We start from the raw sequence: 17,880 nt of genomic DNA, 5'->3' as shown, positions 1-17,880 counted from the left end.
TTGCAGGCAGAATCACCTTTATTGGAGCATGACCTGTTTGGGGCTTACAACCCCGTGGCCCCCACAGATAGCTGGGGGTGGGGGTAGACAGTATCAAAAAAGGAGTAGAGCCAAGGCTGTGGGGACTGGCTGGAAGCTGCTGGCAGGGTGCAGCGGGCTGGAGCCCTGGCAGGTTCAGACTGACATACAGCAGCGTTAATAATACTCTTGGAGCGTTAATACTCTAGGGAGGGGCAGGCACTTAGGGGGCCCTAGGGCATGAAGGCACTTGGAGTCAGGGAGGGGGCAGGGGATGTGCAGCGGGACTGGGGAGGCCCAGGCCCGGGGTCTGGCAGGCACTCTGGGGAGTGCTGGGGCTGGGCGGGCCGGGCCGACCGCCCAGAAGGCTTTGGTAGCGGCGGGCACAGTCTCTGGGCTGGGTCTGCATTAAATAGAAGCGGCCGCCCTAATGCTCATCCCGAAGCTCTGAAGGCAGGAACTTGTACTGCTGTTGCCGGATCTGTGCCAGCTTCTTCCGCGCCTCTTCCAGCTCCCGTTCCTTCCGAAGCATCTCTTCCTGTGCGGCAATGATCTGAGGGATGGAGATCAGGGGCTCGGTTCAGCGAGCGTGTGCCTTAGGGTGCAGGGGCGCTGGGGCCAGCGCCGGCAGCGTGAATGCCTTGCTGGCAGGGTCCTTCAGGGTGTCTGGGGCAAAGCTCACCTGGGCGATGCCCCCCACCATCTTCTCCTTCACCACCACTGTCTCGTTCTCTTGGTCTTCAAAGGCTGCGGCCTTCTGGGCCGCCTTCACCAGGTTGTCCGAGGCGCGCTTCACCGCGTTGCCAGCAGCCTGGGCAGAGGGAAGGCAGTGGGAGGCTGGGAACTCAGCTGAGAGTCGCTCTCCTCCCTCACAGAGAAGCACGTCTTGGGGGTCACGGTTTAAAGCAGCACAGCCCAAGGTACCGCCGGATGGTCAGGGTTCCTCACCTGAAGTCGTTTCATTGCCTCAGAGTCCTGGTCAGCCTTGACCTTGCAGGCCACCAGGAGCTGGGCTGTGGACGCAGCCACCTGCTTGGCTGATGAGATGAGCTTCTCCTGGCTGGCGTGGCCTTGCACAGCTGCATTGGCGGCTTCACACAGATTGTTGGTGGCTGCGGCCACCATCCGGGCCTGCAGTGAGGAGGACTCGGTCAGAATACGCCTCCTGCCCTGGTCCTTCCCCTCTCCGGGCTTCTCAAGCCTCCCTAGCTGAGGGGCCTAGTAGGTACGGTGTACTCACAGCAGAAATGAGGCCTTGGGACCACTGCCCATCATCCAGTGCATTGGCTGGAATGGCGCCCACCTGTGGAGGACAGAGGAGGCCTATTCAGACCTGTGCTCTCCGTAGGTGTGTAAAAGCCCGCCAGCAATTTCAGGATGGACAGCGACACTGCTGCTGTGCCCATTCTTCCGGGCATCCGAGTGCGTACCTTCCCTTGGGCCACGAGTTCCCTCTGGGCGGCTGACGCCGCCTTTACCAGGGCGCTGGTGGCCGCCGCGATGGACTTGGCAGCTTCCAGTATCTGCTCCTCAAAGTTGAGGGACTCATCTGCCTCCTACAACGAACAAAGGTTGCAGAGAGAGACGCAAAGTCAAGGTGGGCACGTTCTCCCAGGAGGGGCGGAAAGACGGACGGGGGAGGACGGACCTTGGGTTTGGCCCGAGGCTTCAGCTGCTCCAGCTTTTTGGCTGCAGCCTCAATGGCGGCCGCAGCTCCCAGGAGCTCGTTCTCAGCAATGACTGTGGGGTCCTCTGGGTCCACCCATTCTGTTCCTGGTGGGGCGAAGGGAGGAAGAAAAGGGCTAAGGCAGAGCAGGGAGGTCAGGAGCACCGGGCAGCAGGGTTAGTAGCACCAGCCCCCGGCACCTGTGGGGAATGTGGGCAGAGGCCGGCTCAGAGCAGCGCAGCCAGGAGGCAGAGATCTCCCCGTGACAGAGGCTCTCTTCCCTCCCTGCCCCTGGTCACCCCTCACCCTTCATGGCCTCAGCAGCCTGGATGAGCTCAGTGACCGAACCAGCCACACGCTTTGAGTGTCCCGTCAGCTGCTGCTTCAGTTCCGGGCTTGGCTTCTGCAGGGTCTGGGGAAGAGAGGCCAGGGAGCAGGAAGCATCAGATCTCAGCTTCTACCAGAGCTAAGACACGGGCCGACTGTGACCCCTGCCCCTGCCGAGACCGCTTAACACCGCAGCCCTCAAACCCCACACCGCCTCGCAGGTGCACTCCTGGCACCACGCCGCACACATGGTGAACACAGCGGGAGGTGCGTCACTCACCGGCTGACAAGGAGCAAGGAGAATGATGAAATGAGAAGAAGAGACGAAGGTAGAGAAGGGGGCGGTCAGGTGGGAAGAGAGGAGATAAGAGAAATGAGGAGGAAGAGGTGAGCGGGAAAACCAAAGATTCTAAGAACGATGGGGCCCCAGTGGAAGGGAGACTTGGGAATGAGAACAGGTTTGGGAAGTAGAAGGGGGGTGGGGCGATCTAAACGAACAAATCGAGAGCGGGGTGTGAAGCACGTGGGGAGAGGACGGTCGTCTGGGAGGCTGGCACGAGGAGCAGACCACCCGCCTTCCTTACCAGCAGCACGTGGTCCAGAAGCTCCAGGTAGCCGTTGGCACACTCCCGGCCGTAGTGCAGGGCCCGAAGCCGCACATCAGGGGTCACTTCTGGGTGGTAAGCTGCTTCCTAGCCCACAGACTTAGCGTGAGGATCCCGAAGAGCCCCAGGCCCCCGGAGCCCCTGCACTTTCTCCCCTCCCACGTTCTGCCCGAGAGCTGCCGCACTGCCTCGGACTTCCGCCTCCCTATCAGGGTTTCTACCTTGCAAGCCCGAAGCATATCTGCGATAGCACGACGACTCAGATTAGCTGTGGCAATGACGTCCTCCTGGCGACAGGAGTTGCCAGCGGCAACAGCCTTGGCTGTTGCCATGGTAATACCCTTGGTCATGCGAATAAAATCTTCTGGGGTGGAGGTCTTGGCAGGTGGCTCTGGGGAACAGAAGACCTGTTGAGGGTCGAACAAGAAAAATTGTACGGTGAGTGGGACTTAAGACAATGTAGCACTCTCCTTGTATCATCTGTCCATTCATCCACCGGCTTGATAACCGGCATTCACCGAGTACTTATTGTAGATCGGGTCCTTGGAGGAGTTCACACATCACAGCTGACATAAGGCTGCTGCTCATTTCTGACTGAAGTGATTGGGAAGAGTTTATTTGTTTGAAATTTAAGAAGTACCTCTGAGCTAGGTTTTCATTCCTAAGTGATAGAGAAGCCTTGGAGGAGTGAGTGGCACAGGTAGGGCAAGGGCTGGGTATTAAGAGACCTAGATAACAGAAGGGCATTTTAGGTACACAGAGGGCCATGAATAACCAGGATGTCAAGTGAGAGAGTATCAAGAAATGTTCCAGAATTATAGGGATGGTGGAGAAAAGGTTGTTGGGGCCCTGAATATCAGATCAAGAAACTTAGAATTTTACATAATAAGTAAGTCAATAAAAATATTTTGATATATGTGTTTATCCAGCAAATTATTAAAAATCAGCAGGTGGTAGGTTCTGTGTGAGGTGTTAGAGGAGTGCAATGGGGAATAAAGGAGAAAAGGCCCTTGTTCTCATGGCGTTTACACTACTGTTTTCGACACAGACAACGAATAGGCAAATGAGCAGAAAGACTGACCTGAGCTGTGAAGGAAATAAAGAGGGTGCTGTGCTGAGAAATAAAAATGAGGTCCTTTCTCAGGTAGGCAGCTGCGGAAGCCTCTCTAAGGGGAGGGCTTTTTTTTTTTTTTTTTTTTTTAAAGATTTTAGTTTACTTTTCAAAGTAATCTCTACACCCAAAGTGGGGCTGGAACTCACGGCCCTGAGATCAAGCGTAGCATGCTTCACTGACTGAGCCAGCTAGGTGCCCCTGAGGAGAGGACACTTAAGCTGCAGCCTGAAGGACTGGGAGAAGCCAGATATTCAGAAAGCTGGAGTAAAGCAAGTGTGAGGGCCTGCAACAGGAAGGAAGGGACAGAGTGCAGGGACCGGGGCTGTGGAAGGGGGAAGAGCAGGACGAGAGGAGACGGGGGAGGTTGGCAGGGGCCATGGGGCTTGGAAGGTGACGGTAAGGAGTGTGGATTTTACCACAGACGCCAGGGCACTCACTAAAGGGTTTTAAGCAGTGAAGTGACATAACCTCGTTTATATTCTCTGGCTCCTGTGTACAGAGAGCGCATGGGAGGGGTGAATGAGGGGGCAGAGCAGATGGAGGCTATGGCATCAACGCACCAAAGGACTGGTGATGGTTTGGACAAGGTGGAGGTGGTGGGGGCAGGGAAAAGAGAAAATGAGATCCACCGGGAGGGAGCGCTGACACATCTCAGCGATGTGCTTAGATGTGAGGAACGAGAGGAAAATGAACATTACAGCTGGATTCCTGCCTTTAGGATCAGAGTTATTAAAAGGTGCCGCTGACCAAGATGGGAAAGACGAGGGAATGATCAGGTTTGGGAGACAGAAAGCTAAGAGTTTCAGTTTGGGCATCGCCAAGGACCGTATCAGAAAGGTGAATTCAGAAATGAGTAAGATGAGAAGGAGGTGAGAATGGCAGCAACTGAAGGAGAGGAGAGTCCCAGGCAGAAAGCCCGCGCAGCAAAGTGGAGGGAGAGCGGATGAGGACCCCAAGCAGGGTGCCTGCAGGGGGATGGGAGAGGAGGGCTGGGAGGACGAGCCATGGCCCAGATCGGGGAATGAGACCGGAGAGTCACAGGTGACTGAGGCGGCTACCATCCTAAGAGGAAGGGGCTTGTTGGCCAGAAGCTGGGAGGCCTGGCATCTCGGTGGTTTGTCAAGCAGGCAGCTAAGAATAACTAAACTCAGAACTGAAGTCAACTTGCTAGAGAACGACCATGGAAGTGGTTAAACATGCCAAAGAAGACGACAGAGAAAGGCGATTTGCAGCAGTTCGGGCCGGCCTCGGCGTTCACTAGGCCGGAGGTGGCTCGCTGGCGCTGTGGAAGAGGCACTGGAGAAGCAAGACAAAAGCCGGTGTCCGGAGGGCCAAGGAAGAAAGAGTTCCAGAGAGGCTTGTTCACAAAGTCAAATGATTTCAAAATGTCTGAAGAAGATGAAAGCCAAGAAGAGGCCACAGAATGTGGCAGCTCGGAGGCCACTGGTGGCGGGCGAAAGCGGGAGGGTGGGGGAAGGCAGGCGTCAAATGCTCACTAAGGAGTAGGCGAGGAGGGGAAAGACACCAGCGCAGCTCACTTAGGAAGTCTGGCTGTGAGCGAGGAGAAGGAGTGTGACTGTTTACATTTCTGTGAATACCTGAAATGCAGATTCACAGTCTGTCACGATCCCTGTCGGACCCAAGACCCCAGTGCCCCAGATTCTCGCTCACCGCCAGCTCCTGCCGTATGTGTTCTGTGGTTGCCTCCAGGGCCCGTGTGCCTTTGGTGGCCTCATCTTCCACGGCTTTCACGGTCTTGAGCAACGATGTCACGTTGGTCACCATCACCTGGGGGCATCAGAGGAGTTGCAGAGGGCGTCACGTTAAGAAACAGGAGGAAGCACAGTGATCCGCCCCTCTCCTGATGTTGCTCTCGTTCCCCTCCGACCTTGGCGGAGTTCTTGAGCTGCCATACAGCAGGGTCGTCCCCGACTTTGCCAGCTGCAGCCTTTGTTGCGCTGATGAGGTCTCCCAGGGCTTTGGCCACATCCTTCACTGCGTTGATCAGCACTACCTGTATGAGAGAGCGGAGGCTCCGGTCCGTGGGAGGGAAAGGGGGAACAGGCAGTGAGTGGTTCTGGCCAGAATTAGGGGAATCAGCTGGATACCTGTGTCTCAGGGTCCTCGGCTCCCAGGCTGGCTGCACCCAGCTTGACAACGTCGGCGAGGCGGGTGATGGTGGCCACAGAGGACTGGGCAGCCTGTGCTAACTTCTCCTGGCTCCCGGCTGCGTTCTGCACCAGGACCTTGGTGTCTTCCACCAGCACCTTGGCGGTCTTCAGAATGCCCTCCCTGAGGGAGGGCCCGGCTTAGTCAGCCCTTCGCAGGCCTCCGCCAGTCCCTCCAGCCTCTTCTGGCCCCACCCGCCACCCTGCCTCCAGGAGGCCCAGTTCCTTCCTCACCGGTGATCAGCAAAAGTCTCGGCTCCCTCGCGATTGAGGGTGCCGGCGGTAGCGAACATGATGGTGGTGTCGAGGTCGGCAATGATGCCCGACACTGCACTGGCGGCCGTGATGCAGGCCTGGGTGCCACGATTCCCGGCCTGCAGCGCGGCCAGCACATGGGAGACCTGGGGGAGGAAAGGCACATGGTGACTCTGGTCAGTGCCTCGTGGAAGGGGAAGGTCACCAGTGCCCAGGAGAAGGGATGGAGGAGAGGGCTGGGAAGGCGGGAAGAGGATGGGAAGGGCAGCAGGGCTGGGGAGCCAGTGCCCAGTCCACGGCGGCGAGTGCCATCACCTTCTCGGAGACTCTCCGGGCACACTCTATGAGCTCCTTCTTGGTGTAGGCGTCGCTAGGGCTGCACTGCAGGGCACCTGCCTTGGTGACCAGAGCGGCACAGCCGTGCCCCAGCTCCTGCACGCGGTGCTTGATGTGGGCACCTATCTGCGAGCGGATGGGAAAGGGAGATGGGCTTTACAAAAGGCACTTGGACCTCCACTGTGCTTGGAGGAGTCACGAAGGACCTAACAGAACATGCACCGTAGACTAAAGGGGTGGTGAGAAAAAGTGCCCAGCACACAGGTTTCCTGTTTCATATCCTTCAGGCAGGAGGTCACCTCCTACACATGGAAAATAATAGCACGCAAGCACCCACTGGTGAGGATTATGTTAAGCACAGGGAGGAGGTGGGGAAGAAGCACTTTATGCTGGGGTATTTGAATCAGAGGGCCACGGATTACAATTTGGCCTGGATGTGGTTAAGGAGGGGTTTGGGGCTGGGGATTAGGTGTGTGGTAGTAAGATCCAATTACTTGCTTTCTTGGAAAGCCAGCAGCTTAGGGAAGGAAGAACTTCATGGGTCTGCAACGAGGAAGAACTAAGAAGAGATTACAGACCCGCAGGATAGCAGAGAAGCAGCCACAGTCGCAGAGGGGTGTCAGCAGACCAGGAAATCTCTAGATTGTCAGCTGTCTCCTCTATCCCTGTGACTTTGATCCTGTCCCTATACAAGCCCTGACCACTCTTTAGTGGAGTGGCCCTGAGGGGGTGTTCCCCTTTCTCAAGAAGGCTAGACAGAGTAAGGGTGGGATGGCCCCGGAGGCTGACATGATGGGGACAAAGGGCATGCCACTATTTTCTGTGAGGGGCGGGGAGGGGGAGGCCTTCATGGCAGCTGCCCCCATGTTTACCTCTTCGTTCTCAGCAGCCACAGCTGCAGGCTTGGCCTGGGAGGCCAGACGGCCGTAGTCACTGGTCAGCTGGTTAGCAAGAGGGCCTAGCTCCTCAGGGCTGGTGTTTGACTTGGTTACCTGGTGACAACAGAAGAAGTAAAGTTATGCTCACACCAAGCTCCCCGGGGGTAGCCTTCTTACACTCTCCCAAACTCACCATCTCTTGAACGGTTACAGCAATGGCCTTGGCTGTCCGCACCATAGTTGTCTGGTAATCCACAAAAGAACCTTCTGGTTCACCCATTGGTCCTTCATCTAGCTGAGGGGGGCGGATGGAGGGAGGAGATTGATTGTCAGGTCTCTGACACCGAACTCAGGGACCCTGGCCCTGGGGAGCCTCTGACCGCAGGCACCCCAGGACTCTCACCTGGTTGATGGCCTGGGTGATGGAGTCCACCATGCCGCCAACAACCCCAGCAGCACTGGCTGCCTCGTTGAGGGTTGTCGTCAGGTCCTCTACGGCCTCTGTCATCATCTGCACAGCCTCCTCCAGGGCCTCCTGGGTGTGAGCTGCTTGCTGGGGGGCAGAGCGAGTGAGTGGAGGGGGGCTCTGGTGTTCCCGCTTCTCTGAGCTCGTCCTAGTAGCAGCCCCTCCCTCCCGCTCTCAGTACCTTGGGGTTCCCGCCGGCCTCCTTGGCTGTGTACAGCAACTGCAAGGCGGACTCTGCCAAGGTTTTCGTCTGGTCTAGGAGCGCCATCTGCTGCGGGTGGCTCAGGGTCTTGGAGGCAGCACCCACTGCAGCCAGGGTGAGCGGCTCAAAGTATTGTGCCATCTGGGACACCTGAGGCGGAGGGGTTCGAGTGGAGGTCAGCTGGGCCAGGAACCCTCGCCTGCCCTGCCCTGGGACTCCCCACTTGTCTCGCCGGGTACCTTGTGTCCCAGCTGGGAGGCTTCAGCCCGTGCAGCACTGGCCAGCGGCTCGATAAGGTGGGAGATCTCCTGCACTGCAGTGAGCATCTGAGTGTGCAAGGCCTGGGAAGGAAGCCGGCTTGAGCCCTGACTGTGACCTGGAACAGGGCCTCTCTTCCCAGACGCAACCTTTCATATAACCCGTTTCTCCCTTACCTCTTGAGAGATTCCCTCCCGGGGAGCAAGCTGTTGGCTGACTGCAGCGAGGGAAGCCTGGTCTAGGTCCCGCAGACAGCTGTTCAGAGCTGTGATGGCCGCCTCGCACTCCAGCTGCCCTGGAGCCTTGTCCCTGTAGACACATCATAGGCTCCAACACCAAGAACATCCCTTTAAAACAAGGCTAGTCTATCTTTCCCCATATCCCCCAAATTTTGGACAACAGGTCTCCAACACGATCCCATCTAATTGCACTACCCGCCCTGCCCCCGTTCTGCCACAGTGTATGTTCTCTAGTCACACCGGTTCTCTACCCCCGCAATACCTCATGCTCGTGATGAGCTTCTTGATGGAGTCTGAGACAGTCCGGGAGTGGCCAGCCAGCACTGACCAGCGCGGGGGGTCCCGGGGATTGACTGCTAGGGCCCGGGCTGTCTGGATCAGTCCCCCGGCACTCTCCAACATCGTCTTGGCAGAGATCACAATGGGCTCCATGGCAGCCCGGCCCTGGGGAGAGAGGAGGCAGGGAGGTGAGTCTCAATATCCTGCAAAGATGAGGGGGCAGCCGGCCCATCGGTTCTCCCTTCACATCGCCTCACCTCAGGGCTGATCTGGGCAGGAATGCTGGAGAACTCAGGGTTGGATGCAAAGGCACTCAGATTGTCCACGGCCTCCAGCAGAGGGGCCGTTGCTGCTCGGCACTGGGCACGGTTCTCTTCTGTGAAAGCTCCGTCAAGCGCCTGGAAGTGGGAGTGACAGGCCCTCAGGACTGACTGTAGGCAAAGGAGGTGAAGCCCAGGTCTCCTTTCCTGGGCTAAAGGGGCGGGGAGAGGCTGGTGATGACCAGCATGAACACGGAAGGGCTTGGGCTCAGGCAGACGGGCTGTGATAGAAGGCCTCAGGGACTAAGGCAGGGACTCGGGGAGAGGAAGACTGGACGGGTCAGAGGGAGGCTGGGAATTTCAAACACTGACAACCTTGATAGTCTTGACAAGATTGGCTGTGCTGTTGGCCACCTCCTTGGCCGACTGTACGAACTGGCGCTTGGCGGTAGGATTGGCGGTACGAGCAGAAGCCAGGCGGCAGCTGTTACACAGTGCAGAGGTGTGCTTGGCCACAATGGTGGCTGCAGAGAGCACCTGTGGAGACAGACACGCGGAAGAGCCACGATGAGGGCAGGAGGGAAGGGTATGACCCAGACAGGAGCCCGCAGGTTGGAGGGAGAGCAAGATCTCTGGAAGTCTAACGAGGAAAGATGGAGTCACCTGAGAAGTGAAGATTTGGGAGACAGAGATACCCAAAGATGAACAGGGTGTGGGAAGGGGGAGATGGAAGACAGACACACTGATGGAGAAGCTGTAGTAGGGTAAGTAGGAGAGTGAACTCAAACATCTACAGAGAAGTTCTGAACTTAGCAGTAACTAGAGTGACAAGAAACATGGCAGGAGAAGACAATTACCCCCAGAGAAGCTGTGTATGGAAGGTCAGAGATGCGCCCCCACACCTCCCTCTTGGGCCGGTCCATCCTGGCCCGGCACCCTTTCCCAGACTTGCCCATAGTACCTGTTCCCTTAAGTTACCTGCGCCTGCGTACAGCCAGGCTCCCCCAAACTCTGACAGGCCATCTGAATTGCCTGGTTTGCACGGGCGAACTGTGTGGGCTCCACCAGTCCTTGCTGCCCAGCTTGGCTGTTGGGATCAGAGACCCCCACCAGATATGCAGCCTGGGGAGAGAGAGGGGTAGGGGGCTGAGAAAGAAAGGCTATCTCTCGGTGGGACCGACCAGTGACAGTGGGCACAAAGGGGAGCAGGGGTAAGTTAGTAGCCAGGGTACTATGTGAGCGGGGGCATATTAACAAATGACAATCAGACTATAAAAAAGAAAAAACCTCTCCTGTTTTGTTGAATGTGTTTGAACATTTCAGGTTAAAAAGGAAAAAAAAAAAAGGAAAACCACATGGTAAGGGTTTCATCAAACTTCTATGTAGATGTGTATCTGGGGGACTGTAAGGTAAGAAGTACTGCTTAACATAAGTAGAAGTCAAAAAGTTTGAAAGCCACCCTGGCACGCACACACACACACGTGCACGCACACACACGTGCACGCAGGCAAAGCCCCTTTGAAAGAGTCTGAAAACTGTGCAGGATATTAGGACCACTGATATTCACACCACCTCCAAGCTTCAGAGATTTGGAGAGGAAAGGGATGGGTATAACGGTTGCCAACGATTTTTTATGATTAGAAGACCATCAGAAGGTTTGATTTATACTTCAAACATGGTCACTCTGCTTCTTGCTCTTTATGCTTTTCCAGAAATAAGTCACACCACATAGACTAGGCCACCCAATAGGCCATATAGAACAGGGCAAAGGAAGGTAGGAGAGACTGAGGGAGCAGGCTGGTAGGCTTTCAGGGAACAGTCCGAGATGAACAAGCCAGTCGGCCTTAAGGGTTTAAGTACTAAAGCAAAGTACCCTCACAGCTAACAGGTTGTTCCATCTTCATAAATGCATAAAAAGGCAAAGCTAAGTGGTGACTCAATTAACTGGAAATACAGTCACTGGTACTATTTTAATAAAGTGATAGTTAATGTGAAAAAGGGCTTGCATATGCTAATTAGCATAGACCAAGAAAGCCAGGGCTGGAAAAGGGCCCATGACTGGACAATGTCATCAGAACCCAAGGTACCAGGGGTTCAGGGGTGACAGCGACCAGAACTGTTGGTATTCTATGGTTGCTGACAAACATCTCCACGAAGGAGGAGGAAGAAATCCAGTTTCCACAGAGTTGGTTTTGCAAACATCACTTCTTGGTTATCTATGGGAGCGTCAGGCTGTTAGGGGGGCAGGGGAGGGAAAGCAGGGGACCGTCCAGGGACCGTCGCGGGGGAGTAACCTGTGCGGCTGCCTCGGTGAAGCCACAGAGGGCCTTGGAGGCTGTGGCGATGGCCTCCCCGAACTCTGGCAGGTTCCCATTCTTGGCGTTTTGGGAGATGCCAGTCATGGCCTCACCCAGTACCTGAGAAACAGAGGGTAGTAGGAGAATCCGTCCCTGTCCTCAGAGGGGCAAAGGAGCCCCTGGTTCATCCCATCTTCCTGCCCCCCGCCCCCCTTGCCCTCACTCACCTTTGAGTTCTCCATCACACTGTCTAGGCAGCCGAAGTAGGACATGTCATTGATGGGCTGGACCGGGTTCTCTAGGAGTTCCCGGACTGTCTGTACAGGGGGAGGACAAAGCAGGACTCAAGACACCGCCTTCACCCCCAAACCCAGAATACCTTCCTCAGCCTCCACACCATTCAGCCTGCCCAGTGCCCACCTCCAATTCCCGCAGGGCATTGTCACACTCCTTCTGGCCTGGAGCCTGCTGGGTGCACATGGTGATGAGCTGGTTGATGCTGTCAGTCACCGCCCTGGGAGGAACAGAAGGTTGAGTGGATGCACGCAGAGGTCATCACTCTTGGACGGGAAGTGTCTATTTCTCTTTTGTGTGTAACCACTCCTAAGGTGGGACTTCTCAGGAAATGTCCCCTCCCCAGTCTCTTCAACATTGCGGGGCTGGGCTTCCCAGCTCCTATTTACCGTGCAGCTGCAGCCAGCTGACTCTTGAGGTTGGGGGCAGCAGGGTCCGTGGACAGAGCCTTGGCAGCCAGAAGGAGTTTGCTCGAAGACATAGAGATGCCTTTCAAGTTGGACACGACCTGGGCCCGGTCCTCCTGGCTCTGTTGAAGGCGAAAAGGTCAACACATTGTCCAGTCAGTCCTTTCTTATCTGTCTCTAAAAGGGCTCTTCTGTCCCAGATACTCAAATGTTGCTAGAGACTGGAGAGGGGAGGGAGGGGAGGAAGGGAGGCAGGCAAAGGTGAGGACTGAGCAGTCACACGGGCACCTCTCGCCTAACCGCTGAGTTGGACCCTGTGCCTTTTCATACCGGGGCTTGTCCTGCCATCTCCACACCAGCTTCCAGGAAGGTGCTGAAGTCCTGTCCAAATCGACCTGAGGCTCGAGCCAGGTCCTGGGGGGTTCCCCGAGAAGCCTGTACCAGTTCTGTGGCTGCCTGATTCAGCCCAGCAGCAGCCTCATTCAACCGGCTCTGAGCTTCTTGAAATGTCCCGGTGCTGGGGGGAAGCTGCAGGGTCGGAGAGAAAGTCAGAAGCGAGCATAGGGAGCGACGAGAGGGAGAGTTTAGTCAAGTGCTGGGAGGTGGGCACAGAGCCTGGGAGTAATAAAAGGGGGTAAATCTGGGAAGTCAAGGTCAAGGAGAGGTCTAGAGGTGGAAGGAGAAATTTCGAATTCTTCAGCTCCTATGTGCCCCCCACACTCCTGGTCTTCCTACCGAGTCACTCAGGAGTCGCTTGCTGGCGTCTCCCACTGCTCGCAGGGCATTGTCCACATCTCGCTGGCCAGGCAGGCAGCTGACACAACGGTTCAGGGCCTGGGTCACCGCTTTAGCCACCTGAGGTGGAAAAGGGGAAAGGCGTTGCCAAAATGGAAACAATTTGGGAGAGTTCCTCCTCCACTCATGGGGACATGGGAAAAAACCATTCTACTGCCTCCAAAAGTGAAGAGGAAAGGGGGTGTGTAGCTGAAGTTAGGGTATCAAGTGACAGTGATCAAACTGTCTCGAACCTGGTGTTCAGCTAGGCCCCGCCTCAGGCTGAGACACTCCTACCAAGACTGAGGGAAAGGGTGGAATCCAGACAGGAGCTGGCAAGAGCAGGCCTGAGAAGAGGCCTAGCAGTGTGGATGAGACTTTGCTCTAGTCAGGTTGAGCTGTAGGTGGAAGTGGCCTCTTCCCCAGAGCTAACCTGGGCAAGCCGCTGCTGGCTTTCAGGGTCCCCTGGATGGCCGGCTGCCTTTTTTGCCTCCTCGATGAGGCTGCTGGCTTTGTCCAGAACATCGCTGGCTGTGTCAAGCACAATGGCCTGCACTGCAGGATCTGACGTCAGGGCAGCTACACCCCGAGCGGCCTGGGCCAGTGACCGTAGCCCACCTGCCACATCCCGAGCTGCGATCCCTGGGAGATGAAGGGAAAAGGTGCCTTTACTGCCAGGCCCGATCCCTGTGGCTTCCTCTGTCAGCTCCATCCCTCCTTCAGCTCCTGCTCCCCAGCCCCTTCCTGGCCCTGTCCACATACCTGCGTAATTCTCATTGCCCTGGGCAACCTCCCCCAGCAGCTGGGCAATGGCGGAGCTCACTGCTTTGGTGCTGTTACCCAAGTCCTGGGCACATTTCTCCATCTAGGGATGAAGTGGGAGACTCAGGGGCAGAAAGAACCGGGAAATGAGAACTTGAGAAGCTAGTTGGGATCAGCTGGCAGTTTAAATGAAGGTTTTGGGCAGCTCTGGAGTACAAGTGGGAAAGAAAACTTCAGGGTTTGATTAAGAATGAGTTTTTTTTTTTTTTAAATAAGATTTTATTTATTTATCTGACAGAGAAAGAGCGAGGTCGAGAGCACGCACAAGCACAGGGAGCAGCAGGCAGGGGGAGAAGCAGCTTCCCGCTGAGCAGGGAGCCTGATGTGGGGCTCGATCCCAGGACCCTGGGATGACCTGAGCCAAAGGCAGACGCTTAACCGACTGAGCCACCCAGGCGCCCAAGAATGAGGTATCAAGAATACTTACGGTCTCCCCAGGTAAGGGTTTAAGCTTGCCATCTCGAGCTGCTGCCTTCACTTCCTGCAGGTCTCTCTCTAGATTCTGGACCACACTCAGTGCAGAATCCATCTCCAAAGGCCCACACGCTTCCTGAGCCTACAGCGATAAGGGGGTTTGGGTACAGGAGGTACTGCTGTGTGCCACTGATGCCCCAGGTTATACAGTCACCCCTGTGTTAGGTTATTCTGCAGACCCCCATCATCCCAGAACTCTACCCTCATTTTCTCTCTTTTTTTTAAAGATTTATTTATTTGAGAGAGAAAGAGAGCGTGTGATGCGCTTGCACGCACAGCAGGGAGGCAGAGAGAAACTTTAGCAGACTCTGCGCTGAGCGTGGGGCCCGACACGGGGCCTGATCTCATGAGCCTTAGATCATGACCTGAGCCAAAATCAAGAGTCAGATGCTTAACCGACCGCGCCCCCACGCACCCCTACCCTCACCCCGAAGCCAGCCAGCTCCCATACCTTCTGGGCAGCGGTACGAAGTTCGGCCAGTGCGGTGCCAAGGTTTTTAGCACACTGACTCAGCTGCATGGCCGAAGCCTGGTCCTGAATTGTTGGCACTGATGCCTTCGCAGCGGCCACCATCTTCCCACCTGGCTGTTGGGGAACAGGTGGGCAGATGAATGTACCATCTGCTTGGGTACAGGGACTGATGATGCTTAGGACACGGCGAGTGCTGTGGCTCCGTCTGGGAAGGAGGCTATTGGCGGAGCTTTAAACTGTGGGGGAGCTCGGAGACTCAGAGGGTGGGAAGGGTCCTGTCTGAGAGGTGGGAGAGGGTGCCTTGCCTGCAGGAAGCTCTGGCTTGCGGCAATGAGGGCCAGCTGAGCACTGGGACTGTCAGGCTGAGCCTGGCTCCCTCGGACGCCCTGCACCAGCAGCGGAATTTGTTCTGCCACAGCCTGTGGGTGAAAACATCATGAGAGCCACCTTGCCACAGACCAGAGGCAGGGGGAGTCTCCCTCCTCCCACACCTCCTCCCACTGAGTCTCACCTTGCAGCTCTGCACCAGCAAGGGCTGGGGGCCGGCAGAGGCCTTGGCGGCGGAGGCTGCGTGCTGGGCCGCAGCGATGGTCTGTGTAGCTGAGGCCGCAGCCTGTTTGGCTGCGTGCTGTGAGGACAGAGTAGTTAGGACAAGCCCCAGGCGGTCCCCCACTCAGTCTCCGGCCCCTCCCGGTGTTGTTCCTCCCACGGTGCCCACGCTCTTGCTCCTGGCTCATGTCCCAGCCTCACCTCCAGGCGCTGCACCAGCTTCTTCTTGATGGCATTCTGCGCAGCTGCATTGGTCGCCATGCGCAGACCCTCGGCTGCCTCCCGCAGCCGCTGCTGCTGCTCCTCGCTGTCGGGGTGGGCGGCTGCTCCCTGAGAGAAGTGGAAAGACAGTCATCACTCAGCATCCCTGTGGGCCCCAAAGAAGCTCTGCTCTGATCCCTCCAGACTCAAACCTTCTCCTGAAGTCATTTCTAACTATCCACACTAAAGGTCACCACAGCTGACATGAGCTGCCTTGGGCAGGCAAAACGGAAGTGTAGGGGGGCCCTGGATTCCCTCTGGACCCTTTTCAGGTGGAATTATTTCTTCTTTCCCTCTTGGGGGGAGGAGCCATGTGTCTTTCCCTGTTCCTCACAAAATGCCACTAGCAAATGGGGGTGAGGAGGGCTCTCTGGGACAAGGAGGACACAGTTTAGAGCAGGGATCTCAAAAACCACATCAGGGGACCTGGCTACTCCTGCAAACTGAAGAGCCCCAGAGCCCAGGGAGTATGAGAGCCTCTTGGCTTCTTCCTGACAGTCTTCTGCACCTTGAGTCCCCCTGCCTTGTCTTTCTCTGCACTGTTGGTAGGGGAACCCCAAGGACTGAATGCTTCTGTGCATTCCCAGGAGAGACCAGAAAGCAGGCAGCAAAGTAGAGGAAAATAAGGACAGCAGACCTTGGACTTGGGGGAAGAAAAAGGGCACGGTCGCCTTTTCAGTTAGCAAGCACTCTGGCAGCCACTCTGGCTCGAAATCTGGGCCGCCATCCGCCTGGAGCCTGGGGTGCATTTATTTCCTGAGCACTTCTATCTGTTCTCATGTATTTCCTGCTTTTCTCCCGAGACCCAGGAAAAGGGTGACCATTTGGATCTTTCCTTCAGATCTCAGTCTGGGTGTTTGCACAAAAGGCCTTGTACCTTGGCAGCCTCCACCATCTTGGCTGTGGCATCAGCCAGGATCTTAGCGGCACTTAATAGCTTGCGAGAATTCTCCAGATCGCTCTCCCCCTCGGCATCAGCCTTGATGGCATTGACCAGGTCAGAGGTGGCTTGGGCTAGGATGCGGGCTTGTCGTACCATCTCACCTGAGGACAGGACACAATCAAGTAAGGAAGCCAGAGACGCTGTGAGGGGGACAGGGGTGGGGGAAAAGGGTGCAGACAAGGTGGACATTGCTCTTGAGGCCAGCTAAAGAGAGACAAAGGTTCTCAAAGTGATTCCCTGGAGTTGTTTTTTGAGTTTAGGATCTTGGAGAGGGAGATTCCCCAGTGGGCTCACATGGGGAGGAAGACAGTCTCTAATGGGTATTTTCAGCAAACAGTCTTGAGAGGATCAGATACCCATTGTGAAGGCTTTCAGAGGTGAGCGGGTAGGGTGCAGTGGGGAAGGCTAACTCTTAATAATGCCACCTTCCAGCTTCCAGCTGCGTTTGTGCAGACTTCTGTACATTCTCTAAACACACCAGAGGCAGACCACGTTCCTGCTTTACAGAGAACAAACTGGAGGTTTCAGAGAGACTGAACACCTAGCCTACTGTGCTGAGTCCTTAGGGGGAGGTGGCGGGTCTGCAAGGGAATGTCCATTGGGCTCAGGGAGCCTCACTGGGGTTCGCTGTCTTCCCAGGAGTGGTGTCCTTACCAGCGTCACCCATGGAACTGAAGATGTTCTCGGTGACGGTGAGGATGGTGTCAGTGGCCTGGTCATAACGGCCAGCAGGCCCAGCCCCCGTGGCGTGGGCCTTCACATGCTGCAGCAGCTCATTCAGGGCCTGGGTGACGGCTGTGGCCGCTGCTCCTACCCCCCGCAGCAGCTGCCCGTCCTCTGTGGCTGCCTGGGAGGCGGACACACAGCCCTCCACGGCTTTGGCCACCAGGCGTCCAGCCTCCACCAGCTGCTCTTGGCAGACAGGTGAGCTGATTGTAGGCGCCACCACCTGCGGGCAAACTGCGCGTGAGAGACGAAGGCCACGGAAAGGAGTCGTGAGGTGGGGTGTTTGTGGTGTTTGCGACAGTCACTGGGATAGGTAAGGAGGAGCCGAAGAGGTGAAACGAGAGGCTCTCGTGTGTGGCACCATCGCCCCTCAGCACAGGCTAGCGCAACCTCTGGGGCTCACCTTGGTACAGGCCACCAGCTGGGAGGTGGACAAGGCACACTGTGTTGCTGCAGCAATGACCTGGGTCTGAAGCCCCGAGTCCTCTGTCCGCTGGGCCACACTCTTGGCCTTGAGGACCAAGGCAGCTGCAGCACTTGCCACGGCCTTGGCTAGCTGCATTAGTACGTCCTGTGAGGAAAGAGCTGTCAGCAGGCCTGAGATTGGGCTTGGGATCCATGGACCCTTCTCAGAGGCATAAGCTGTTTCATTATTCCCACTGACTCCGATCATAGGACAGTGTATGCAGAAGCAACCAGAAGCTACCCCAAGCCCCTGCCTCGAGCGCCCAGTAGGACAGAACCCTCACCGAGGAACAAACCTACACCAAAAGAAACAGAGCCTACACCA

General features: G+C 56.4%; 1 protein-coding gene across 5 annotated transcripts in view; it reads right to left on the bottom strand.

The window, feature by feature from the left end:
* TLN1 (talin 1) overlaps window positions 1-17,880 on the bottom strand; it is a 31,682-nt gene continuing 13,802 nt past the window's right edge. For all 5 annotated transcript variants that reach the window (XM_087869569.1, XM_087869567.1, XM_045780547.2 and 2 more), the window contains 40 exons: window positions 17,494-17,661; window positions 17,019-17,313; window positions 16,299-16,465; window positions 15,362-15,490; window positions 15,123-15,239; window positions 14,917-15,030; window positions 14,591-14,725; window positions 14,093-14,221; window positions 13,606-13,708; window positions 13,277-13,485; window positions 12,805-12,924; window positions 12,400-12,597; window positions 12,052-12,191; window positions 11,789-11,882; window positions 11,596-11,685; window positions 11,366-11,488; window positions 10,050-10,193; window positions 9,447-9,608; window positions 9,069-9,209; window positions 8,795-8,976; window positions 8,470-8,602; window positions 8,275-8,376; window positions 8,015-8,185; window positions 7,771-7,920; window positions 7,561-7,662; window positions 7,362-7,481; window positions 6,469-6,615; window positions 6,133-6,299; window positions 5,839-6,022; window positions 5,619-5,744; window positions 5,402-5,518; window positions 2,838-3,023; window positions 2,596-2,703; window positions 1,991-2,096; window positions 1,667-1,791; window positions 1,449-1,574; window positions 1,259-1,321; window positions 967-1,149; window positions 701-829; window positions 1-571 (listed from right to left, as the gene is read on the bottom strand). In XM_087869569.1, coding sequence (XP_087725695.1) covers window positions 446-571; window positions 701-829; window positions 967-1,149; window positions 1,259-1,321; window positions 1,449-1,574; window positions 1,667-1,791; window positions 1,991-2,096; window positions 2,596-2,703; window positions 2,838-3,023; window positions 5,402-5,518; window positions 5,619-5,744; window positions 5,839-6,022; window positions 6,133-6,299; window positions 6,469-6,615; window positions 7,362-7,481; window positions 7,561-7,662; window positions 7,771-7,920; window positions 8,015-8,185; window positions 8,275-8,376; window positions 8,470-8,602; window positions 8,795-8,976; window positions 9,069-9,209; window positions 9,447-9,608; window positions 10,050-10,193; window positions 11,366-11,488; window positions 11,596-11,685; window positions 11,789-11,882; window positions 12,052-12,191; window positions 12,400-12,597; window positions 12,805-12,924; window positions 13,277-13,485; window positions 13,606-13,708; window positions 14,093-14,221; window positions 14,591-14,725; window positions 14,917-15,030; window positions 15,123-15,239; window positions 15,362-15,490; window positions 16,299-16,465; window positions 17,019-17,313; window positions 17,494-17,661 — 5,631 coding nt within the window. In that variant the 3' untranslated portion in view covers window positions 1-445. The remainder of the gene's footprint in view (window positions 572-700; window positions 830-966; window positions 1,150-1,258; window positions 1,322-1,448; window positions 1,575-1,666; window positions 1,792-1,990; window positions 2,097-2,595; window positions 2,704-2,837; window positions 3,024-5,401; window positions 5,519-5,618; window positions 5,745-5,838; window positions 6,023-6,132; window positions 6,300-6,468; window positions 6,616-7,361; window positions 7,482-7,560; window positions 7,663-7,770; window positions 7,921-8,014; window positions 8,186-8,274; window positions 8,377-8,469; window positions 8,603-8,794; window positions 8,977-9,068; window positions 9,210-9,446; window positions 9,609-10,049; window positions 10,194-11,365; window positions 11,489-11,595; window positions 11,686-11,788; window positions 11,883-12,051; window positions 12,192-12,399; window positions 12,598-12,804; window positions 12,925-13,276; window positions 13,486-13,605; window positions 13,709-14,092; window positions 14,222-14,590; window positions 14,726-14,916; window positions 15,031-15,122; window positions 15,240-15,361; window positions 15,491-16,298; window positions 16,466-17,018; window positions 17,314-17,493; window positions 17,662-17,880) is intronic.

The sequence above is a fragment of the Ursus americanus genome, chromosome 18 (assembly GCF_024610735.1).
Source record: "Ursus americanus isolate L20-20 chromosome 18, mUrsAme1.1.p, whole genome shotgun sequence".
Lineage (NCBI taxonomy): Eukaryota > Metazoa > Chordata > Mammalia > Carnivora > Ursidae > Ursus > Ursus americanus.
This window is presented reverse-complemented; position numbering and strand designations above follow the sequence as displayed.